The 26,567-nt window shown below is 40.0% G+C and overlaps 1 protein-coding gene across 3 annotated transcripts in view; it reads right to left on the bottom strand.

Moving 5' to 3' along the window:
* Positions 1-26,567, bottom strand: part of TGFBR3 (transforming growth factor beta receptor 3) — a 121,379-nt gene that overhangs the window by 18,935 nt on the left and 75,877 nt on the right. For all 3 annotated transcript variants that reach the window (XM_040610170.1, XM_040610172.1, XM_040610171.1), the window contains exons 5-12: positions 19,511-19,694; positions 13,586-13,754; positions 11,121-11,268; positions 6,230-6,419; positions 4,671-4,996; positions 3,850-3,999; positions 1,917-2,048; positions 1,489-1,656 (exon numbers count right to left, since the gene is read on the bottom strand). In XM_040610170.1, the coding sequence (XP_040466104.1) occupies positions 1,489-1,656; positions 1,917-2,048; positions 3,850-3,999; positions 4,671-4,996; positions 6,230-6,419; positions 11,121-11,268; positions 13,586-13,754; positions 19,511-19,694 (1,467 nt within the window). The remainder of the gene's footprint in view (positions 1-1,488; positions 1,657-1,916; positions 2,049-3,849; positions 4,000-4,670; positions 4,997-6,229; positions 6,420-11,120; positions 11,269-13,585; positions 13,755-19,510; positions 19,695-26,567) is intronic.

Genomic DNA, 26,567 nt, shown 5'->3' with positions numbered 1-26,567 from the left:
ATATCTCAAGGAAAGAAGAGAACGACTGGAGGAAGATGAGACCAAAATATGATAAGAAATTGACAAGAGAAAACAAAGGAAAAAAGGCCAAAATATTCAAATACAAAAAATATTTGTAGCAGAAAAGGAAAAGGGATATATAAAGTTCTTACAGATTATGACCTAAGCAATTTATTGAGCAAAACCCAAAATATATTTGTTAACAAAAAAAGCAAAACAGAAACAAACAAGCAAAAAGAAATAATCTGTCAGCTAAAAATGGAGTCACAGAAGTTCAATACCGATACAGATTTTCCACTGTGCAAGGAGAAACAAAAAAACCAGCTTCTGCCAGGACAGGTGATGAAGAAATCAGAACGTCTGTCTGAATAAACAGCTCCAGAACCAGACAAATTCAAAGGGCTTGGAGCCAAGGGGATTCATCCCAGATCACTGAAGGAAGCAGCTGGTTTTATCCAAATGAAAAAAATAACATGCTTTTTGTAAGCATATTCTTAACCGAGTGTGACATACTTGCTTTTTGCTGTAACTGTCTTAAGTACTTTTCACTGGGTAGAGAATGAGGAGGAGGCACAACACACTGAAACAATGAAGAGAACTGCACGAATGTCAAATGGGCCACTATGCTTATCACGTGCAACGTGGGCTCACAAAGAACTAACTTGTGCAAGAGACACATGGCACAGCACTGCTTCAGTCAACATACTCATTTTCCTGGTCTCCTCTGGTGATTTACTGATCTATAAACTGGTGATACTGCTTCACTGCCAATGTTACATTTATTAATGCTTACCATTATTTGAAAAATGCAAAATTCTGTTCATGTGTCCACCTTTATAAATATAGACTGTACTGGTCTGAAATTCCCCCAGATTTCACAGGCAAGTTAGCAACACATGGAAGCAATACCAGGTCCAAAATACAACTGAAGTCAATGGTATCTGGCTGTTGACTTTGCTGGTCTTATTTATCTAAAGCTGTTAGAACTGACATGATAGCATTAAAAAGGATTGTAACTGGTGTTTGTAAGTGGGCTGGAGAGAGGTCAGATTCTGTACTGACTTTGTAACCCAAGAACACTAGCATATGGAAGACAGACACTTATCATTTTTTGCATGTTTACACCTTCCAGATGAGGTTCAGCCATATTACCCAATAAACTGAACCCTGAAATCTCCATCAGGAAACATCAGTTCAGAGCAAGAGCTCAGAAACCACCTTTAAGTTCTGCAAAGAAAAGCAGATTTGGCAAGAATAACCGATTTACCTCGCAGTTACATTCATGCATTTTGCAGGAATCCTTTGGTTTTGACCCAAAACATTGGCTGCTTCTTACCCTACAGTGTCTGTTCTCTGCAGCCACCAAAGTACCTCCCTACCTGCCTAAAGCAACTGCATGAGACATCTCAACTGCTAAGACCAGATCTGGCTCAGCCGCACAGCCTTGCAAAATGTTTGTTACTTGGAAAGTCTTTTTCAGTTTGTTACCTCTACATATACTGGCCCGTTCTCAGCAACGGAGAAGAGTCCTTGGGAGGGAGCAAGGAACAGATCTGTTTTGTACAGCTCCATGTTGAAGGTCACATTGGTGATGTGTGGTTCAGGAGGCCAGAAAATGCCTCTGTCATCCTCTGGCTGGTGCAGTGTGCAATTAAACTGAAATGAAAAAAACAATACACTAACATCCTGAGTCAGGAGTGGCAGCGGGATGAGGACAAATTTGGAGTGTACAATACAGGCCCACCCACATTCCACCTACTTAGTGCAAATCTTCAGCAGGGTCACAAGAAATGGAAGTGAGAAGAAATGTGTTAAAAAGACAAATTAATTGCTATACAATTAATGTAATTTATGTGAAGTGCCTATTACAATAGACATTTCTCTATTGCCAAGGTGCAAACCCCAGAGTAACATACCGCTATTTCAGGCCAGCTGGAGAAAGTAACATCTCCCTCATCAGCATCCCCTGGAAATCCATTATCACCTGATTCCATGTCATCATCATCAAAACCGCTGCTTTCAGCTGGTGATGACAGTTGAATGACAATCTGTACAAAAGGTTGCAAATGCATAAAATTAGGTGATAACTGAGTACTCTCTCTTCATGGCTTTAGTTTCTTCTCTCTTCAGAACAATGTGAGGCCAAAAGAAGCGCACCAGCTAAGCAGATGGTGAAAGCACATCTTAAACAGCCTTGTGCTGAGCATGTAAGATAGGCAAGTTATATTTAGAGAACACCCCTTAAGTTTTTTTCCAGAATTCAGAGCCAGCAAAGACACCAGTCTGGGTACTGGTGTCTGAAAGAGCAGCCTAGCATTTCCATTCTATTTCTGGTATTTCTATAACCAACACTGAAAAAAGAAATGCCTTTCTAAACTGATTTTTTTGCAACTTACAGTTTCCCTTAATGCATTCATGGAAAATCACTGAAAGTGTTTAGGGTCATTAAAGGATTTTCTCTTCTGTCATTTGCATAATGTTTTCAGACATGTACACCCAAAAGCATCATGTTCCTTTCTTCATCTTTTCCTTCCTTGTTTTTCTCTGAATTTCTGCTGGATTTCGTCCCCGCCTTTTCCCCCCTTCTTTGCACACTTCACCATTTCTTCCCCTGAAAAATCCTGGTTTTGTTTTCCAGTGTTCTGTACTCTGCTTCTGTATGCCCTGCAGCTCCTCAGCTAGTCCCTTCCCTTCCAGGACTTTGTCTTTGTTTTTCTGGACACACAGCAACTGCTAAGAAGTGATAGAGACACTCTCTGAGGCTCCACTGCATGGTGTTTATTTTTTAGGAGAAATGCTCCAAAATTCCAAAAGATACCATACATGACTTGGAGTTAAGGATGTAGCCAAGACTATTAAAAGACAAAATGGAGAAACGAGGAAAATATCCATTTTAGTTTGGGCCATAATAGAATACAGGGACAGTGACAGTATTTAACTGCAGACACGTGCTATTCTGTAGTTTGGAGATGTTTCTATCCACAGTCCTGGTTTGGGACTGTTTCTGAATTAGAGTTAGGTGCCACAGGATTGCCAGTACAGAACAGTTTTAGCCAGGCAAGGTCAGATCAGATTGCCTTAGCTGTGTTTGGGTTGGACCAAAGGCTTTCCATTATTTGCCAAGGTTACTTCTACATACTGGAAAGCTCAGCAAGAAAAACGTGTTATTAATTTCCAACCCAGATTAGCTGCGCTGTACTCAAGCTCATAAACTGAGCCAGTCTGGAAGCAGTCACTCAGAACCTAACTGGGCTCCTTAGCATCATCACTCATATGCAAGTACTCAAGAGTCCCTTCATCACGTACATCAACTGATAGCAAATAGAAATCCAATTATAAGAGAAGCATGCACAGATAATGTCTTTTCCACACATTTTGAAAGCCTTTTACACACGTAATTTTGGAAGAAAAGAATTCACTTAAAATAATTCAGCATATGAATTAACTGGTATTGCTTTGTGCAATCACAAAACTTCATTCCTATTCCTCCTTACAGCTATGTAGTACTTCTTATGTACGGGTACATCAAAGCTGCATAAGGAAAGCTGGTGCAACTTCTCTGAGACTGGTACTTGATGGTCCCCAAAGTGCAGTCATACAGTTTTGTAAAAGTACTTAACTCCAACTCCTCCTTTTTCCTTGGGGATACTATCTGACCACAGAAGCACACTGCATGTGCAGTCTTCATACCTCCTTGAATACAGGGACTGTGGCTGCAACTAGGTTTGAGCTCAACAGGAAAAGATCAGGACGCCTCCTTTTTGCTAAGACGAAAGCTAACTACAATGGCTTCCTTGTACCACTATGATGCGCAGTGCAGAAAGCAGCTCCTCTTCGTAAAATACTCACAGAGTTAAAATAAACAATCTTGTTCAAGATATATGCTGTCCGAGTCCCGCATTTGTTCAGCAAAGACTCCAAAATGAAATGGGTACCATTCATCCTGGCTTTGCAAGAGTGATCCAGCAGCGAGAGTTCTGTCCTTGTGTAGCCGCTGGCCTGAAACAAAGGCACTTTGTAAGTGGCTGAAACACAATTGTTAGGCTCTTGCTTAAAGTGCTGCTCAGAATACTGCTCGTGGCTGCTGGGAGGAAGAAGGGAAGTTCATTGTACTGACATCCAGGGAAGGTCACTCTCAAAATGCTGTTATACGCAACAGGGAATAAATGTAACATGGAACAAAGAAAACAACAGGTTCATTATTACTCTGCTGATTGATAATGCTGACTCTGTTTGGTCTGAAACGAGCTAAAAATGCTGTCTGTATCAGGCTCTTTTCCAGCAAATGGACACAAGCAACCTGTCAGCTGGTAGATGGTAAAGACAGATCTATTCAGGTCTCTCACAGATATCAAAACCAGCCTCTTTGTACTCTGGAGATTAAAAAAATCAGACTGATGGCTGAGTACAGTAATTTTTTGACAGAACCAACCCTGGATAGCTTTAATCAGAAATCCCTCTACAAACTACTGGATTGTTGGGAAGAAGAAACACGGCCCTGAATTACAGCAAAGAATATCCACAGTATCATTTCCTTACCAAACTATTTTTTAGGGGGTTGGGTGGTGATGGCAGTGTATCTTAGAATGTTTATTATTTAATCAAAATACAAATAAAATGTTCTGCCCAGAAAAGTCTGCCCAAATTTGAGAATAAGAGATCACACCAACCTGCAGAGAGTCTTTTTCTACAGCTACTGTCATGACTTTGTCATCACAGTTTATTGACAGGGCCACATCAGCACTGCCCTGAACCTCTTCAGGTTCTTTATGTTTTGAGAGGGAATGCTCAAAATCATGATTTATTAAAGTATCCACTGAATCCCTGGATGGGAAGATTCCTTCTCCCACTGTGTCATGTCTTCCTCTGTTAATGTGAAAAGGAAAAGTCAGTCCATCACTTAATGCAGGATTCTTTGGGGCAGGCAGTGGGTTAGCACCCAGCAATTCTGTCAGCTCTGGAGGAAGGGAATGGTCTTCTTCATCATTCATCTCTTCTAAAAAAAAAAAAAAAAAAAAAAAAAAAAGCACATTAGGTGATTAGATATTTTTCCTAGAAGTATGCAGAACTAGTAATTTTCATACAAAAAAAAGGTATTATCCAGAAAGGAAGCTTCTGAAGGACATCCAAAGCAGCATTTTTATACTTTCCATGTAATTAGCCACAATTCCCCCACTAAGGGTTTAGTTGTTACTGAGGCATCTATCTTTTTGTATTTAGTCCCTGTCAGAAATGTACCTCACTAAGAACTGAAAATAAACTTTGAAGAGTGGGCCTATTATATGCAGAAGGCAACCACAGAGATAAAAGAAACATAACATTTGGCAAATACACTATTTTAGTGCAGTTGAAATAGGCTAAGTGTAACTAATTGGGTGAAAATCTTCCATTACCTGCCTCATCACAAATTCAGTCACTCCACTGTTGTGGAACTACTCACACAACCAGAGTGAAGTTAAACAAGAGTTAACTTTATACCGAGTAAATGAGAACATTAACTATCTCCTGGCTTATATGCATGGCTGCTTGGGACAGAAATCTCAACATCTGGCCCACGCAGGTGTAATCCATGAGTGGAAGTGATAAAATTAACGTGAACATAAGCTTTATCAAAACAGTTAAACAGTATTTTTAGTGGTTGAAATTCAGAATTAGTGAAAAAGCATATGCAGCTCCACTAGCTTCAATGGACCCAGATATCTTCACATCAACAATAACTTTGACTAAATGCATTTTTTTTTTAACAGCTGTATTTATTCTGTTTGCTCAGACTTTTTTTGGTAAGCCAGTTTTGTCTGTAAACAATTTAAAAGTTTATTTGTCTCAAGGAAACATTATGCTCATTTTTTTTGAGAAAAAAAAATAAAAATCCAAGCTGGGTTTATTAACTAACAAGATATCGAGTTGCTGAAGTCCACTCCTGTGAACACTGAATATGGTCAGCTGTAACTGCTTGTGAGTTGGATAAACTATAACCATTTAATCCCACCAACATTTTTTCAGGAAATAACAATTTGTCTAGACTTCCTTCATCAAAAAGCCACAGAGGTGGGTTTTTTTCCAGCCAGCATTCATAGATATTACCAGCATTTCTGATTATGAGCCACGAAAGTAGTCTAATCCCCAACAAAAAAGCTTCAAAACTGAGAAGGCACCTTTCAAATCATCATATTTCTGGAAATACAGGATATATTTTTTCTATATTCTAAAAGTCCATCTCCAAGCTTACCTGTATCTTCAAGTTGAAGATGAAATCTGTTAGCAACAGGGGCTTTTGTGTAGGAAGTAACTGGACTATAGTTATGCTCATAAGCCCACTTGATCAAACTCTCATGTGATGAGGGAATATCAGGTATTACTGATTTACTCATGGTCATGGATCGTTCTGTTTCCTTTCCAAAACCAATACTGTTTGATGTCTGCAAACAAAGAAAAACTTGGTTTATAATTTACCGTTTAAGGATACTTCAAATGGAATAGTGGCACTGATGTTTTTTAATCTATTTTACTCTATTAAATAACAGCGAACCAAGAACACCTGGGAAATAAACCAAACTCTGTCATCTTAGGCACAGAACTGCTGCACACATGGAGAAAAGCCCCCCTTCTTCCCAGCCCTGCCTGGAGTACAATAAATCAAGGTAGTCAGAAGCTGTTAATCCCTAAACGAGACAAAGACATGTTTACAGCCATTTGTATAACAACATATTTTCTTCAAAACTGAGTTGAAATTACTTCAGTGGTGAGGTGAACTCAGGATGCCAAATGATTTTTTTCAGATGTCTCCTTCATTTTTTTGATTAGAGCATTATTTAGGCTACATATGGGAAAACTTTTGTTTAAATGAGCATTACTGAAAAAGGCAAAACATCGCATGCTCATGAAGTAGAGCTGATACCAGCTAATGCTTTAAAGTCAGCTAGCACCAAGGATAGCCTGTGCCTCTCTGAATGAGCTTCGTACTAGAAATGTTATGTGCCTCCTGCAAAATGTTAAGTACGTTCAACAGGACTGAGTTAAATGCTTAATAGAAAGCATGCATGTTTTATGCACGGCCAAACTACTTAAAAGACAACATACACTTTCTGCACATAAATAAAATTTAACAATATAAGTTTTATGCAAACATATCAATACAGCAAACTCATAAATGCACTTGCCAACCTCTTAGTTTTATTATTAATATAATAATATAATATTAATATAATAAAAATCAATAAATTAAAACAAATATATAAATAATAAATAACGGCTCATCAAAGTTGACCATGGAATACAGATGAGTCACACACAGCTTTTGCTTTACTGGAAATGTTTTGCAAAATTCCAGATTTTTTTGTCCAAAAGGGCAAGTCGAAAGCATATAAAACCATCTCTAGCTGTTAGAGGGGCAGTTAGAAAATAGAAATAGAAAAATATTCATTCATTGCTATTACACTTTAACTTGCTTTTAAGTGCTTGGCATCTTAAACTTAAACATGTATTCACACAAAGCCAAATACACGTATTTATTTTCACATTCACCACATTAGTATTATCACTACAGCAATTACATCAATGACTACAGAACAAGTTGAATATACACACAGCAGGGAAGGCATGACGACCCATTTTTCAGTGATTTCTGCAATGTGATTAAATTAGGCTTTCTATATGCAGATACTATTGAATGCTCTAGAGCAAACACTTTCAGTTCCTGATTACCTTATCATTCATATAGTCTGCTTTAAAGAAAAACAAAAAAACCCCCATTAGTTTGCCTCAATGTGGACAAATCTTAATTCTCTTTCACTCCAGAACCCCAAAAGATTGACTACACTGATCTCTTTTGCCCAGATTGCTTTTAGACAGTGACTGTATGGACCTGATACCCAGCATCACAGAGCTTCTCTACCTAACCTCAAAACCAGAGCTTTTGAACAGATAAGTGAGCAAAGCTTGTGGAGAGGCCTGATGGAATGGCATAGTTTATCTTTAGTGCTCTCCCTCATTTCTTCCTAATGACCCAGCTCCGCATCCTTTAAATATGCACAGCTTCACAGCTGAAGTTAATGGGAATTTTAGGTGCGGAGTGTCCGGTTTGAGGATACCGCCATCAGTACAGTCATCAGTGACCAGCAATGGCCACTGAAGATAAGAAACAAAAAAGGAAACAATAAGTATCCTAATTTTAGTGTCTTACTAGTGTTTTAGATCAAATAATATTTTATCTTTCAACAGATATAAATCTGGACATGATTTATCCAACATTTTCATATTACCACACACGTTTGACTGGTTGGAATTACTATGCTACTCCAACTTTGCTCGAACTCCCTCTCTGTTTTCCTTTTTTTTTTTTTTTTTTTTTTTTTTTTGTCATGAGGAGACAGCTGAACAAATATTTATCTCAGAAAGTTACTGTCCTAGCTGGCACCTGACCATTTCCATGGTTTGTTTATACCTCTCCACTCCACATCGAACCTGTAAATGTCCAGTCCAGTCTTGCGTTGCCTGAACGAAACAAAACTGGGCACAAGTTTTTGCAGGAACAGACCTACCTTGCTTCGCTTGCCTGCGCTGCCAACACCTTTGCATGCAGTGTAGGAAACGAGGCAATCAGAGCCACCTACTCAGAACCATTTCAGAAGCTGGCGGGCAGTTGTTCTCAAGTAAAGAACAGGCCCTCCAAGCTTCTGAAACCCTCACAGGGTTGTTCTGCACATTTCACCCCTCAACACACTTTCTTCCTTTCTGCAATTTCACTTTTTGGTCTGCCGTGCAACTCACAGCTTTGTAAAAAGACACCGAATCCAAAGGACGCAATGTGAACAGCAGATCATCAACAAGCACTGCTCAGGGGCTACGTAAGGACAGACTGCAAACGGGAGCTAAACACAGCCTGGGAGGAAAGCACTGCGCTCACGTTATGTGCAATTACTTTACCTACACTATTCCCATTTTACTTTGGTTTGTGTCTGTCCTTTTCCAGAGTTTCAAGAAACACAGCAAGCTGGGAGATTATTAGATGACCCAAAAAGTCTTTTTCATTTTTTGTCTATGAACTTAGACCTTAATAACTCACAGCCCTGGGTCTGAGGCAGCTTAGCACTAACCTTTCCCTCTTGGTTTGCCAATCCCCTCAGCACAACTCTGATTCGTACCGAGGGCAAGAAGTTAGGAAAATTGAAGTGCATGGAACTGCTTCAACTAATAAAAAGAACATTGTGAAACATTACCTAATTGTTTAGTAATGTTTTTATGCATTGTCTAAATTTGGCCTTGGAAAGGCCTTCGGCTTAATACAGATAGGAACAGATCCTAAATGCTGGAGGTACAGGCTTTTTAATGACGGGGATGTTCAATTCTCTCCCATATCCCCTTCTAAATAAAGGGGAACAAACACACATTCAAAAAATGAAGCATCCGTATAAATGAAGCAGTACAGCTAACAGTTACTCACAAATCCTAACATAAATATACAAAGTCTTTTATATACTGATATTTCTATATATGGTATTACATTCCCTTCTTGTTAATCTAAATAAAATGTTACCTTCTGCCACTCATCACAGAAAGAATTTTCACTTACACTTTCTACTTACACTTTCAATAATTAATAAAGAAGAACTTAAAAAGAATAGCAGCCTTTCTTTTCTATACGCAAGTGCAGCACTTCAGACATTTTCAAATCCTCTAGAATTCCTCTCCCTGAAAATTCATCATCCATAAAGAGGTAGCTTCATAGATGTGAAAGATGGTACTTTGGCTATCTCTAAGCATGAAATGAACAAACGCACAATTCTCTATCCTGTGAAAGTAGATCCATATAGGCCTACGTATACCGTGGTGAGTTTTATGTAATAACCCAGAACGAAACTTTCAAGTCAAGCATTGCTTTTTGCCCTTCTGCTTACAAGTGTGGCAATCCTGAGCAACTAACCTTGACCCTTCTCTTTTAAGGGCTGATTATTTAGGATCAACAGGATGACCAGAACATCCTTTCCTGTCCGTAAAATAAAGATGTGCCAGGGATCAAAAGGGAATTTCATCGTCCACCCTAGATAATTTTTCCATTCAATTTTCTGAGCAACACCACAATTTATTTCCTTTTATTTTCCTCACTCTCAAAATCTAGCATGAAATCCTGCCTACCAATCTGTCCTCTTAGAAGATTTAGATGAAACAGCCTTTGGATCTTGTCAGAATTGCCCTTGCACACACTAAAAGGCGAAAGCTACTAAGCAAAGTAAAATTCTTACAAACAGAGATAGCTGGAGTTTGAAAACATATCTGAGTTACTGCAAAACTGCTAATCAGAAGGCCACTGGCTGGTCCAGTGCAAACATCCACTGTACGACGCACTTTAAGTGATCACTTAAGACAGAAATAGGCCACATGTTTATTGGCTGCAAGATGAGTCTAATTTCATTTATTTATTTCAGAGCAAGGGAAAAACAAATTTTCTTAGTAGAAATGGTGTTGAGCAACAAAGCCTGTACCAAAACTCATTCTGAATCAGAACCTCCAATTATACACAAGTATGGTTTTGGAAGTTTAGCTTTAGAGATCCTGGGTTTAAAACTTACTATTTGCGGTCTGAGGAGAGGTGAGGTCAATTTGACCAAACACTTGCTGGGGCCAGAAGTACTGGCAGGGAAGAGGGCTAGAGACTACCATAACCACACATGGAAGGAGTAAAAAAGTTTCCACTTCTGAAGGGATGTGGGTGTGTGCTGTCTATCTAGGATTATCCATTCTGCACTCACAGGCATCTGTCCAACTTCTGAGACGAACCTGTAGATCCACTCACCAAAGTAACAGCAAAAAGGAGGTGAACATCCAACTCTGTGTTTAGGGTACTTCAACAGAAGTTGAAAAGACGTAGACCCTAAATCACTGCACTGACCACCTGGCTTCTGTGATGTGCTGCTCAGTTTAATAGCCCATATATTAAATGTTAAGGAGAAAAAACTACATAGTTTCTGTATTTACTCTTTGAAATGCAGAATAATTTAAAAAAGCAGCTAATAGATAAAATGTTCAGCAATCAATATAGTCTAGCACTCTATCACATTTAAATGGATTCTATACTGTTGCAGTGTGATACCTCTCAAAAAATAGAAGGTGCCTTAACTTACAATTACTTCCAGCTTTCCCTGGACATCATGCGACTTGATAACCCAATTGACAGACTTTTTACACTTGAGGATAAGAACGACGTCTCTGACAAGTTTGGCGCCGGGTTGAGATGGTTTAATGTCAACAATTATATCCACCTGGAAAGCACTGTGTGTGGAAAATAGAGAGAAAGTTAGACCAGAATGCCAGAAATTTTCAGCTATCAACCTTCTTCCAATCCATCATGTTTCCACTGTCTGGCCAGCTGATTAAAATGCTGGAGATTATCCCAGGCAACACAACATGTGCAAAACAGATTGTTATTCCACATACGCTTAAATGATTTTGCATAACAATAAAAACAAATACTTTTAGACAAATAATATTTTTGTGTCTTGTTTACAAGAAGTGTGCTACTCATTTCAGCTACTATTTAGAACAGGTTAGTTATACAAGTAGCAGTTTGCTTTATAAAGTAAATATTGTTTTCTTATTTCACTGCGACAGAGCCTAAAAATAGCTGTTTGAGTTTCCTCTGGCTGTAACTGTATTAAGGCTCAAAATAATACCTTAAAAAAAGCAAAAAGACAAATTAAGCAGGTTAATACCAAAAAAAAAAAATATGCACAAATACTACATGCACATTGGGGAGTGTCTCTGCCCAGGCAGTTAAATTGTGGAAATTACTTTGCTTAGGATCTTGTGTGTGCTGAGGAATCAAGCCATGTATTCAGTTTCCAATACTTCTGGATATATACTTACTTTAAAAAGAAAAGAAAACAGATGTCCAGCCTACTGCTTGATGGAAAATAGATGAATACTATCCAGATTTTCAAGAGCTCAGTAAAATAAGTAGAGCAAATGGGTCTGTACCCATCAATAACCTCTCGTCATGCAAAATACTAATTCAACAGAAAAATCTTTACTTCCAGATTGTCTTATGGGGCCATATGTCACAAGAACGTGCTCAACCCCCAGAAACAGGTTTCAACTAACACTGTGCACTGAGACTTAGTGTATCTTGGGACCTTTGTTTCACCTTCTGCAGTTCAGCTTCTGTATGTTTCTTTGTGGATATAAACTTTGTAAAGATAGCTGTGAATAATATATAAAACTAAGAATGAAGCAAGAGGAATTAAACTCATTGCTTTTTTTACTTTTAGAAACAAAACATCTAAACATTTTGCAGTGTTATCATTTGAAAAACAAATGCCTATCATACTATCAGCCAAAGCCAAAAGCCTAAAGGGCTTGGAGACAGGGCTGCCATTGCTAACTCTGCAAGGGACATACAGGGATGTCGATACTAAAGAACAACTCTATTCAGGATGGGGCTGCAACTCATGCCACACAGAGGCAGATCGTTTGTGCTCACCTACAACACTTCAACTACATCTTGGCACCTTCTTACTATCCCAAGGTTGCTATGCAAGAATATCCTCAGGCTCAGTTCACCACCTTGCAATGAAATAATTAGCCTTCTTGCAAAGACCCCTCCTCCCACTTGTATGTCTCTGTGATTTCCTCCTTAGGGGTGTGGATGTGCTTAGATGCAACGGCACGAGGAGCACAATTGGACAATGCTGGACATCTGGTGTCTGCAGTATGCAGACAGGATTTTAATTCTACCTTTTCTCTGATGAAATTACTTTTCTTCTTGCAGAAGGGAAAACCATCTAAGTTTCATAGCAATTTTCTGTTCTAGCAACTACGCTCAGCACTTAAGAAGAGCTTTTCCACGTATGACTATCTGAAGCAAACCCCATTCATGCGCTCCCATTAAGACCTAGGAGAGACCAGCAAAGAATGAATGTTTTAAATGTCTTACCACCCGAAGGTACCTTTGACAATTTCAATAATCCTCATAATGTGTACAGAGAGTTAAGTAATTTTCCCTAACCACCAGTTATAAACTTTTTTGGTCAGGGGACCACTGTCAACTCTTAACACGTCTTGCAATTGTCATAAACTACCCCTTAAACTCAAGTGGAAACTTGACAGAAAATAGTTATGATTCTGCAGACCAAGTGTGGAACAATTACCATGGACTGCAGGTCACCTGCAACCACTGTTTGGGAGCCACAGCCCTGGGCCTTGCTGTCAGTCATCCCTACCTGTGACAGGACAAGATTACTTTTAACCTCTCTCTCACCTCCTCATACAGTGGTCTCACCTTAAACCCTGCCTGTCAGACGCTCAGTATCCCTTATTCACCTTATTCTTAGAAATATTTGATTGAGTAAGAAGGGGGACAAGATACAGTCCATAAAAACTGTGCTTTGCAGGCTTGTCCAAAAAAATCCTGGGATCGCGAAGATGCAAAATCCTTACATACTGAAGAACTAATTTCTATTTAAGGAAAAGTACTAAGGTCCAGGCTCTTCTTGTAAGGATGAAATGGCTGCTTTCAGTTGATTTTCAATAGACAGATGAAATCTTTAGCTGTGACTTCAAACAGATTTAGTCTATTTAGATGATACTTTACCTGTATGGATTGGAATTTGGAGTGATTAATTCAATGATATGAACTTCTCTTTCTTGGACTAAGTTAGACATAAGGCATCCCTCTGCTGTTTTTGGTTGTAGGTATCCCGCAAGGTAATTTAGAGAGAGAAAATTCTTTTCTATGTTGCACAAGGGAGGAAAAACTTGGTCTGGAGTAGGAAAAAAAAAGAAAGCATATGCACCTTTACACACCAGGTATCAGCTTACATGCATGTACGTACTGCATCTACATCAGCGCAGCACTATGTTTTATGACATAGGTCTTTAGGCTAAAAGGTGTATTTATTACCTACCATAAGCACTTATGACAAATAAACATAATACTGAAAGGGAGAACACTGTTCTGACAACATGGCACGTGTCTAATATAAACTGAATAGTTTCTATTTATGGATTTAAATATTTAACAAAAATCTCTACAGAGAGAAATCTGAACACAATACGGAAACAAAATATGAGCATTTTTCAAAATGAATAAAACATATTTAATTTGTTCCTTGCACCTTTAAAAAAATATTTCTTTTGAAATTAACTTCTAGAAACTTTTGTGATCAATTCCTTCTCTCTTTAGAAAATGTTTTATTCTTGTTATTATAAACTTACCATATTTAAAAGATCACAGAAAGTATTTTCCGTTTCCTTACTCAATATATTTTCCTATGTATTGTACAGTCAGAGTCTAGAAATACTGCAGTTGTGCATGGAAAATTGAATACAGCAAGAAAAGGATGAAATCAGTTGTTGATATTAAGGAAGTCTGACCATAATATTCATAACTGAAATGAAGAAATTCTAGAGTAGATATTCAACCTCTCTTTTGGTTTTAACTGCCTAGCTGATCACAAACATTAATTACCGTACAATGCAAAACATAAAAAGCAGTCACTTGGTATGAAGCTTTCATGCAGTCTGCATTGTTGTACCCCAAGAAGCAGTATTTCCATTGAAAAACAGGAATACTTTGTATTTCTGAGACAGCTTTACATACAAATTGTCATAATACACAGAAGGACTAAGTATCACGTTCAAAGACACAAAGTGCTGCAAGAATATAATTCCAAATGGCTGGCTCTTTGACCTTTGCTTTACAAAGAAGGCTTTCCTCTTAAGGTCAGTAGCAAGATAAAAAGTCAAATATAATGCATTATGCATGCAAAACTGTAGATGAACTCCTAAAAGCTGAGCAAGCTGAGCTGAGACCACTGTTAGCATTTGCTCCTTAAATGAGAGCTGAAATGTCACCCCTGAAGTGCATTTGTGTGTGGTACACAACCCTGCAGGGAGACCAGAGACTCCTGTGACCCCAGCCACTGCAGAAATATTTAGGGGAGTTTCTTCTCCGGATCTTACACAAAGTAGCCTTTGAATATTAACCTTGCTGTCTTCCCTACAGAATCTAGGAAAGCTGCACGAGGCTGCAACTGTTCACACTGCCCAAGCAAAGCACTCCTCTAACATCTGGGATGTGCCCTGCCAGATTAGCCTCGAATGCAGCTGCAGTTCTGCCAGCTCCTCCCACAACAGCACAGAATGGAAAATGATCCCAAATGGTCTACACTGAGCTTGATTTTACATATGTATAAACGTATACACACACACAGAGATGCCAGCTATTTGCTTCTCAGCTGCCATACAACACGATTCAAGCCATAAAAGAACAGCCTCCGAGTAGTTAGTGGATAATTACCACATGTGCTACCATTTGCCATTGCAAAGAACTTGATTCCCGCTCCTGGCACTGCCATTAAACGTCGCTGGAACTCTCAAGAACGGCTGCTCTTGCTGCCACCAGCATGGAGGCTCCCCAGCCTGGGCCCCCGCTCAACAGCACGCTTTCCTCTGAAGCATGTTTTAACTCTGTCACTGGCTACTTGTCATACACATTTACTTCTCCGCTTCACCAAAATGTATTTACTCTCGTTTGTACCAGTTACCAAGACCTGGGCTGCAACAGAAAAGGAGATCCATTTCATCTTCCTTTGCTGACCATGCTTTTGTTTTTTAGTTTCAGGGCTGTCTGCTTACTTTGGAAAGGGACTGCAGGTGTCTGCAATCAATTAAAACCCTTACTAAACCAGCCAGCAAACAGTCAGTTTATGGACCCTGTGCCTGTCTAATCTCCCCAGACTCCCAATTCGGAATGAGGCACGAGGCTTGCAACACCCTCGGCAGCGGGTCTCCGGCCAGCATGCCCAGGTGCGGTGGGGCCCCGCGCACCAGAAGGCACCCGGTGGAGCTGTGGGCTGCCAGCAGCCGCCTTCACCTCCGCATGTGCCAGGAGGCTTGGATGAAGACGAAGGATTGCACACTGGGATCTGTAGTTTCTGTGGGCAGCACCTCCATTTTACAGATGAGGACAGATACCATCTGCTCTATTCTGCACAAAATAGGTGTCACCCACAGGTTCATAGCTAAACTGGAGAAAACTTGAGTATTCCAGCTTAAAATCAGAAGGTTTTTGTCAAAACGAGCATCATTAATGAGGGCTCACTCTCCAAGACAAGGCACCCTGGGCAGCAGCAGTTTGATTCAGCAATAAAAATCCCATTCAAGCAGAGCTTACCTTCCAAAGTCTGAGCAGGTGATAAAGTGAGGCATTTGGGATTTTCCTCAGCCACTCTGATGGTGGCACTTTTTTGTGTGTATTTTGCTGTTTACTACCCCTTAGTACGATGGAGATCAGAACTTTGACTGACAGGGTATAAAGGAGAGCAGGGAAGGGGCTGCAGCAGTCTCTGGAGGGAGCGTGGAAACTCTTGGTGCTACTCACCCCCCAGCAGGACACACAGCTAAAGCCTGACACAATACAACCACCTGCAAGTACTGAACCAAGCAAGCACAGCGTGCAGGATACGTGCACTAGTGTGTACAGGCTACAAATTCAGAGTCAGGACTGAAGCTTCAGCTTCTGCCAGGACAGGAGCACAGTGTTACCATCTTTAAACAGATTGTATGTTTTCCAGTCTAGTTATTGTTATGGCTGATCATTTTTTTTCTTATTTAGCTAAGAAATGTGTTGAAATTAGGCTCCCTCCAGGCTAGCACATCTGCCCTAGATTTACATTGGCGGTACAGTATGCATTAGATAACATTTAGCTAACTGGTAAGTCTTCCTGACTTGTACAATAGTATCTTATTGAAGCATGAGGAATTAAACTGACTTCTGCTGAAAAACACGCATTAAGATCACTTTCACCATGAGCAGTCCCACCTTCTAGAATCTGACAGCGATTATCAAGGCAATAATTTTGCCATCTCCTTCACTACACAAATCAAAGCAAGAACAACTCCACTTCTTGTGCCCTCTTCCTCCAAACTCTCATTCTGGCCCCTATAAGCTCTTGCTGTGTTCACCATCCCTGCAGTATTTGATCGGCCACTCTTTTGAATCGACAGGATTCAGATGCACTTGGCCCTGACCCAGTTCACTAGCTTGCTCAGTTGCCTTTCATTCGCAGCTTCAAAAGTGATTTCAGAGACCCAGAGCATCAGAAGCAGTTTTGTTCTATGAAAGATCACCCTTCTTGTCCTCTGGCTTGCATTTTCTATTTGCTGTATTCAGCTACAGCCTCCACTTCTAAAATGTTACATCTTTCAGTTTCAGGTTTGTCTAACTTGAGCGAAGCTGAAATGTAGACAATTACAAGAATACGGCTATTAAATTCTGTATCGGTCACGTAGCAAGGAACTACTTCATACGACCACCTATAGATTATGAGTAACACTAGCTGTGATTCACAGACTGGCAGCTGAAGGTACCTGACTAAAGCACTTGAGGAGTGTGAGTTTTGTATGAAAAGCCCGAAATGTCCATCACAGATGCTGTGGTTTGTGGAATCCATTGATTCCACTGCTTGCTCTGCAGAGAAACAGACCAGCTCCACGCCCCACGTGGTTTCCATAGAACTCCTTGCATGACTGCTGCAGTTAAAGAACTGACTCTCTCCCCACCCCTGAACACATGCATAACCCCCACACATACATGCATATTCCACATATTCATTCTTCTGCCAAGAATTTAAATCAAAATCAAATATCGTTACAGCTGAGCTAGTTTGTAGAAACCTTCTCAAAAACTGTCTATTTTGGTTGCCTGCCAAGCTGCATTTTGCGTACTTCTAATTAAATTGCGTTTTAACACGTTCTAAAGATGATGCAAAGCTCTCCTATTTAGCAGCCTAGTTTGACTGGAGACATGCGAATCAACAAACAAAATTTTATCTGGTTTTTGACATATCTAATTCAATGTTCATCTCTGCAACGCAGAGACCACTACTCCCATGTATATGTTCCAAGAGCACTTTAATAAGCTAATAAATATATTTCTGAATGATTTTCTGGCATTAAAATCCAAGACTGGTGCCAAGTAGAACAAAAATCACACAGGGGAATCCTGTACAAATTTGGCAGGATTTGGATAAAACCAACACAGGCATGTTCCGATTTTGGGGGGCAAGCCTCATGCTCCAGGAAATCAAATGATCAGATACAGGTGGTTAGAAAAGAATGTTTTCTCCACAGAACGTTTTGGGATGTTTTTTTTGTAGCCAACTAGTTCAGCTATGCAGGAGTTTCTCTAAAAATATTGCTGAAGTACTACTAAATTAGGCTGCTGGTGCTAGTAAGTGCTGAGCCCACCAGTACTTATTCGATGTTGATAAAGTGTTTTATTGATTTCTACTTTTCCCATCACTGAACTTCTTGTGAGACAACAACTAGTTTCAAAATATCTGGACCATTAGCTACACCATAAATCAGTTCCAGTCCACTTTTAGCAGCCTTTGTTCTTGCTGCTTTTGGTTTAGCCTACTAAACCTGGATAGTTGCTTTAGCCTGAACTTTGATGACATCTTTACAGAAGGAAAGAAACACAGTGAATTGCAGGCTGTTAGGTAAAGAACACCAACATCCTGAAACATCCCATACCTGCAAAAAAGGAAATTTTGCCCCCAATCACCCTGCACAACAGAGGAAAGTCTGTTTTCCCTTTTAGTAATTACACATTTTCCAGAGAATGAACCTGAACATGTTCAGGTTTATCCATCAGTTTATCCATGAACCCCTACTGAACAAGTAGGGCATAAACCCTCCTGAACCAACTGCCTTCCTCCAAGAATGTAATGCTGAGAAGAGCCATGGCTCTTGTGTTATCCATGACCTGCTCAGGTGGAACTCCCTGCAGAAGATGACCAGCAGTCAGCTGAGAGAAACCATGAGCCAGAAGGTGCTGCAGAGGTTCATACTGTTAAGTACCTCCAACACTGCTCAGCTACAAAGCTACAGCCCAGACCCTGCCCTAACACGGGCCTGTGAACTCCCTGAGGAGCTGGAGTCCGCTCCCACCCACCCCAGGGCACCTGATGCATGTGGCTCACAGGGACAGAAAAATCGTTCTCCTTGGGATGAAAATACACAACGACATCAGACTGAGGCAACTTACCTTGGTGAGGAAAGCAATAATTCTTTGCCCAAAGTAGCCTGGATCCCTATACAAGCAAATACTGAAAAAATATAACTCAGGTTTTGCTAGAAATTACTCCCTACCTCAGGTTTTCCACTTCAGTTCTTTAGATACAGGCAGCCAACTGCCACCCAACCACCACTGCAAGTAGTTTATTCCTTTCAAAAGCTGAAGCTTTGATTCCTGTAAGATTCTGGTCAATTGCATCCACATTTTATGAGCATAAAATTACAGCACCAGAATCCATTAAAAGTTGCCTAAATCCATGGCCTGGTCTTTAGACTTGCTCTTATTTCTCTGCCTTCCCCTTTCACATCACATCTCTTGGAAAATGACAAGTACGTTTAAAGATTAAAATAAAAAAATGTGAAATAATACTACAGAAAGACTTATTCTCAACATCTAGAAGTGCCTATCAGTTCTGTTGGTTTTGTTTTGTTTTACCTTCTCCTACTTTAATATAGATGTTTCTTGATATTTTGAGTTCAGTGAAAGATGTTACTGCTCCATATTCCTTCTGGGCCCACTGTAGCAGATGTTCATTTTTCTCAGGAAAAAGCTTTTCTTCAGTTTCTGCTGACAAAGAGAAATTTCCCTTCTCAAACTGAACAACGGAACCTAAAGACACCTGATGGGAATAAAAACATATTTTTAATGTGGCACATTTATCCACACAGACAGGTAGCATGTTTAAGCAGTGTAATCTGTCTCACCCAAATGCATTCACTGATGGTGATTACAACTTATTTCCAACAATGCCTGAACTTCATGTGTTTTAATATCTGCATAACGATTGGTTTTCAGAGATGTTTTTAAAAAATGAAGCCCTCATCAGCCCTGCTGCTGACTAACAGAGGGCTCTCAGCTGCTCTCCAAAGTCGCATTGCTGCAGAAGCGGTACGACAGCACTGCACGGGGAGCTGAACTGGGGGGGAAGGGAGGGCTGGGAGACTGGAGGAAAACCAAGACAGGAGAGAGTAAGAAGATGGTCTGAGGAACTGAAGGGAGAGAAGGATGCGAAGCTCAGTAAAACTGGGAACTACTGAAGCAACACCCGAATCGGAAAGAACCTGAGACCAAGCTCAATGGCAGATAAGGGCCAACAGAGAAACACAGAGTAAGGAAAAAGAAAGGGAAGATATTTACTGTTGCTTTATTTACAGGAAGTGAGGAGACGCTTTAGTTTAATTCATAAAGCAGATGAGTTATAAATCTTCAGAAAAGTCCGTATAAATAGGTTACATTAACTCAGGTCTTGACTGGAAAACTAAAATGTTGTTTACAATAATCAGAATGGAAAAAACAGTAAGTAGAAGTGTTATGGGCTCTGCAGGAAAGCCTAAGATTTTCAAATACAACTTCACTGGAGTGGCAACAGCATCATTCAAGGAAAGATGGCAGCAGAGTCAGATTCTCTTTCAGACTGGGACCTGCTTCAACTTGTGTTGGTCTTGAGAAATAAACAAGTCATTCCAGATTTATTGCAACACAAGGTCATCCCAACAGTAACCTTTTGGCTCTCCTGTCCCTGCAGAGGGATGTGGCCCATGCTTTCAGAACATATGTCAGCTCTCAAGAGGTCCCTATAGCAAGTGCTGAGAGAACAGCCTTCCTTGTGCCCACCTGCCCAAGCTAAGGAGCCACGACTCATCCATACACTTCACCATGAACACACTCTTCCTTCAAAGTGCCTGAGGACTGGGGCCTGCATGCCCTCCCCAGGCTGGTCCTTCTATGAACGCTTCCTTTAAGATCTAAACCATCAAAAAATAACATGTGCTTGAGTGAGGAAGCACAGCAAGATGAATAAGCTTTCAAAATTGAATGCACCAGTGGAGATTTCTTTGGACATATTCCCTGTAGCAGTGCACAAGCAGTGCTTGCCCAGATATAACACACAGCCCCTACTTCCAGACTGCTGTGGTGGACAAGGCTTCACAAAAGAAGTATCATTTCCTTGTGCTGTCCTCAGAGCAGCCTGGGAAGAAGGCTGAGTCACTCTGCTGCTCTCCTCCCCCTTCCTTTTCCCTGTCTTTCTGCTAACTCAGATTTCTTTGGTGGAACAAGTGTGTTTCTTTTCTCCAACTGAAAATCAAAAACTAATGATGACAACTGGAGGAGCAAAAAACACATCACAACAATTTCTAACCTGCCTTGAGTATCATTTACATGTTATAGCAGAATAATAGTCATAGGTATCTCTCCAGTCTTTTAAACAAAATAGATCAATAGCAATTATTTAACAGCAATTATCTGAAGTCAGGCTTTAACTACAGAAATTAACTAACAGCAACCATTTGTTGTCTTCCCTGGAGCCATAGTTCCCAACACTATTTGAGGATGTTATATATCAGTTTGTTTAGCACCTACAAATATTTGTCAAAGTAGACACGTAACTTAGGCCCTCTGGCACACAGAAAGAACTTCAAAGTTCTTCCCTGTGCATCCAGACGTTACTTTAGCATTTATTATGCACATATCACATACTCTTCTCTAAGAGGTGGCCCATGTAATTCAGAATTCAATTTGACCAGACCTGTCACAAAATAACAGGTTAGGAGTCTTTTTGCCAGAATAGTTTTCAAAGTTTAAACTAACGTCCTTATTTGTTGTTTTTATATGACTACCATAAAAAATTTCCTTTAAATGAAAAGTCTTTATTCAGTTTAACACAGAATACACCTTATTCTCTCAATATTCTCACACTTCTCAAATGAGAAAGCAAACTCTGCCATTAGAGTAAATCCACTGCCCCCAAACCTACAATACTAGGAAAAGAGTGCAACTCAGTTCTCTTTAAAATGTATTTAGCAAATAACGTTCACTTTGTATCTTCACCACTTATAAGCAGCTACACCATGGACTGATTTTATGGGACACCTCTACAGTGCCCCTAACGCATTAAATTTTACAGTCTACACAGTCTCATAGGATGACACTGACCGCACAAGCCAGGTCACGCAGGGGTCACACATAGAGCACCTCTTAGCAATGCTGTCTTTTAGACCTGAGACATGTGGGGCATCTTTGTAGAGCTTTGGCCTAACTGGAAAAATCTCCCATGCATATAAATTACACAATTTAAGGACTTAACCAGTTATTATTTTGCAGGGACACTGAACAGATGCTGGCATTCCACTCTCAGGAACAAACCTCGTTAACTACCTCAAAAATACTACAGTTTATCCAATTAAGCACAGTAGTTGCTTTTCATTTACACTATTTCACAATGTTTCTGGTATTTTTTTATGGTCAGTATCAGAGTAAAGAAGAATCAGGGTAACCTTTTAAGACATTTAAGGAAAGCATGATAGAAAATATTAGTCCTCCTAAACAGTGACCACAGAAATGCATTAGTTTGCAATAATGCATTTTCACTGTATTTTTCATTTGAGATATTTAAATGTCCGCTACAGAACAGCTTTTTTCCTCAGAATATACTTGGTTTCCATTTATTACTAATTAAAACTTGAAAAACCTTCTGCATCATCCTGCAACATGACAAATGTCTTCCTGACAGATAGATCCTATCAATGAACCCCAAAGCTACCAAGTCCTACTGGCGAGGAACCAAGAAACAGAAAGCAGAGCAACTAAAAAGTCTGGCACAAGCATCCTCACTAAATGATTATACAGTAAACATCTTTAAATAAACATGAAGTTTATAATAATTTTATTTTTTTAATCACATACTAAAGCCTATTTGAAATGCTGGTTCCACTACCAGGTTTTAGAAAGGAGTGCACAGTTCTTCTATGCCTGCCAATGTTGGGATTTTACTACACAGACCTAAGGCAAGGTTAAGTGAGCCAAGCACGTTATTTTTTCTGGAAAGAATTCAACAGACTCTTCCAAAAAAGGCAACCATCAGTGTTTCAACACCTGCCTTGAACATTAACTACTTACTCTTCAGAACAAACCAAAACCATCTCTTTCTAACTTACTTAGGATTAAGCCAGACCATTTAAACCCAATAATGTTTTAAATATTTGGGAATATAACGATTTTTATCTGAGCACTCATTACACAGCCGACTAGGTGATTAAGAAAGTGCTGCCACATACACTTTTATCTCCCCACTTCATCTCCTTCAGTGGTTACTTTCAGAGGCTGCAGAATGGAAAACATGCTCCGGCTCTATTTCTTCCTGTTGTGAGGACATTAAAAGCAACTACACCAGAAACATCCTCTGCTGCCGAGTTCACCTACATGCCTGCACATTTCTGAGGTTGAATGAGGAAACTTCCAAGCCTGATGTGTGAAAACAGTTTCCAAGACCAAAAGATACTGGCCATGGCTACTAACCACAGCAAGGACTGTGGTTCAAAGGGCTCTTCTGCAGTCAGAGGAAATGAGGATCAAGTATAGTATTTTGAAAATTTGCAACCAAAACCTGAGTGTTCTATCAGAGAACAAAACATGTTTAGGAACATATTTTGATTACACACACTACTACCCTGACGACCATTGGGGAAAATAGGGACTGTAATTTTCTTTGCACTGTACAGAGGCAAGGGAACGTACCCCTCATGCTGGGGCGGGGTGGGGGAGCCCTTAAATATCCCTTAAGAAAACTTCCCAGTCTTACAAAAACTGCCCTTGCAAGGCTGCCGTGGTAGTTCAGGACATCAGCTACCTAGCAGAAGTGGCAAGTGGCGTAAGTTACTATTCCCCAAAGGAACAACTCTCAGAATCCACCCTGAGTCAAATATATACACTGATGAGTGTGAACATTGCGCACACTCAAAATAGCATCTTCTGTTTCTTATTTTACCTATTTCCTCCTCTCCTTTTAAATGTTTATTGCCTTTTTCTTCTTCTTTGAACCTGATCCAGGAGGGATATTTACTTTGTTTGCTTTGTGACATTTTAAGTATTTAATGTAGTTATAACTCACAACTCCCAAGCAGGAAGCCAGTTCATATTTTAGCCTTGAGAGAGGTGGGCACCTTTGGGAGATGACTTAATACAAAGTGAAGTGTCCACAGTTAGCCAGCATGAACCGATCCCTCCCCTCACAGCAGCAGCTACCTACCAAGGCCCCTCCAGCACAACTGACCAGCAAAGCCACCTGTAAAAGCCAAGGCTGAGGCAAATACACCAGCAGAAGAAAAGCAGCAACCTTCATGTTTTTATGTGAGCTATACAGTATCAGACCTGTGGCAGAACATATAGGAAAGGACTAAATCTGCTCAGAATAAAACTAAAGAACTTGAGCCAACTTTCAGACAGCCCATGTGGGATTCAGACTCAGCTGGTGTTTTTTGATAATGGTACTTTGATGTGCTTTGGTCTCCTTACAGAGAAAAAATAAAGCCATGGATGAAGAAATATCAGGTATTTGGAAACTCAGAAATATATCCTTTGCTGTTCATAAATCCACATACAACATACAGTAATCACCAAGAGAATAATTCTCTTCGGTAAATGACTAAGAAAGATGCTGCTTTTGAAATGACATGCAACATTTGTGAATCATCTATCAGTTTTGCATAGTCCTTAGCAGCCACAGAGGTGCAATGCTTTCATGCAGCAGTAAAATTTTTCAGTTTCAGTTTAGCATTCTCAAGGCCACTTACAGTCATCACAAAATTCTACTTCCAATTTTCACATTTTTGAAAAAAAACCAAACACGTACAAGAAGCAGCATATTATTAATTGTATCTTAGGTTTTAATTCTGCTTCCTAGAGTTGGTTAGTTCACCAACTACCAAAGATCTTGACAGGAATTAAGACTGCTCAACACTTTCTCAGGATGAAAGCAGAACCTCGTGGGAACAGAGTCTTGCACATCTTTACCAATCTAGAAAGAAGATCCTGGGTTTTCCTATCAAGCTGAAACTGTGTCAAAGCAAGTGCAACTTTCAAAACCACCACGGAACCGTTACTAGAATGATAAAAAGGAAACAAAAAAAAATCTGTGTAAAAGGGAAATCTGTTCCCAAAATTTAGGGCTCAGCAGGGGTTTATTAATCGTGCATAGGTAACGGTCCACTCATCTTACATTAAACAACATCTTAATAGACTCAACATAACACTCATTTGATCTGAACAAAATAAGGTAGCAGAAGCTTGTCCAGGGATTCTGTTTCAAGTTAGATTCAATTTAGTCAAAGAAGAGAAGGGGAGAATTAAAGCATATCTATGCAACTGCAGCTATAGTTTCCACTGGAATCAATGACTCAGTAACACAACCTGTTGTGAGTTATTATCTCCACATCACTAACACCAGCAGCCTGCCAAAACCTGCTGCCTGCTTCTGTAAACTTCCACTAGCTAAACCCCCTGTTTACCGAAGCAAGCAAAGAAAGGAAGGAGCTGTGACCATATAGAAGAGAAAAAACCATTGCAGGTGCTTGTTCCAGGCCTTTCAGCCTCCTGCAAGACGGATCTGAGAACCTCAACCACTAAATGCCAGAATGTTGTTTCTTTCCTTACTCTGCAGCCTGATTTAACTTAAAGCCCAAGTCTTCCTAACTATCAGCCTCCTTTGCTCTGAAAGTGATGGGTCTGGGCTGCTAGAGGGACTGTGGGAAGGAGCAGCACCCAGGATCAGTCAGTGGCAGCAACGGGAAGGGCTGCATGAGATCCAAGAGACAGCATCATCCAGGTCTGGCCCATCCACACTCAAGACAAAGTTGTGGTTGTAACAGTAACCCTGTTACTTCAAGAAGTTACTTCAACTGGAAGCTGAAAGAAATGCCAAGCAATAAAGCCTGACTTTGGAAAGATGGCTTAAATCACCTGGGACAGGAGATGATCTAGTATGAACTATGTGATGCTCTTCACAAACCAGGCTCCAAACAGTACAGGACTTGAAAGTCTCATGAAAGGAGAAACTAAGGCACACAAGACCTGCCTTGCTTCCTCCGAAATTTACTGGCAAGTTGGTATTTTTGAAATATCTCTGCCCAAAATAAAGTGCTTATGGTGAAAGCAGAGGACACCTATGCATCACAAAATTTCCCTAATCTTGGGACGTCACGCTGCCACATACAGGTGTTTTTTTACCATACGCTGCGTATTTGCTTCATGTGCTGTATCTTGCTTTCTAAGCCAGAAATATCACTTCTCCTCTGTAACGCCTTTATGAAGCAAGCTTTGAATGAAAAAAAAAAAAAAAAAGAACAACCACCAACCCCACCCCCTAGATATTTAAAGATGCCTTACTAGGGTTATTATCATCTTAAATTCCTTTTTACTGAACGCAGACAATGTATCACTTTCAAACATGTATTTACCACCCTGTCATTTCGTACCATCCCTACTTCTGACAAAATCCTTCCACTCTATTGCCAAGAACACAAGGACAACTACTGTAACCTGAGGTCCCCCAATATTTCTGGGAGTAAACTAGTTATATAGCCTTTAGAAAAGCAGGATTTTGCAGGGGGTTGAATCAGGCCACAAGACAATATCTCCAGGGAAATTTACTATTGTGAAAAGCATAATAAGAGTTACTGTTTACCAAACACTGCTTTTAATTAGACACTTGATGCTA

Source organism: Falco naumanni, chromosome 11, assembly GCF_017639655.2.
Source record: "Falco naumanni isolate bFalNau1 chromosome 11, bFalNau1.pat, whole genome shotgun sequence".
Taxonomy (NCBI): domain Eukaryota; kingdom Metazoa; phylum Chordata; class Aves; order Falconiformes; family Falconidae; genus Falco; species Falco naumanni.
Note: the sequence above shows the minus strand (reverse complement) of the source record. Positions and strands in the feature narration are given on the sequence as shown.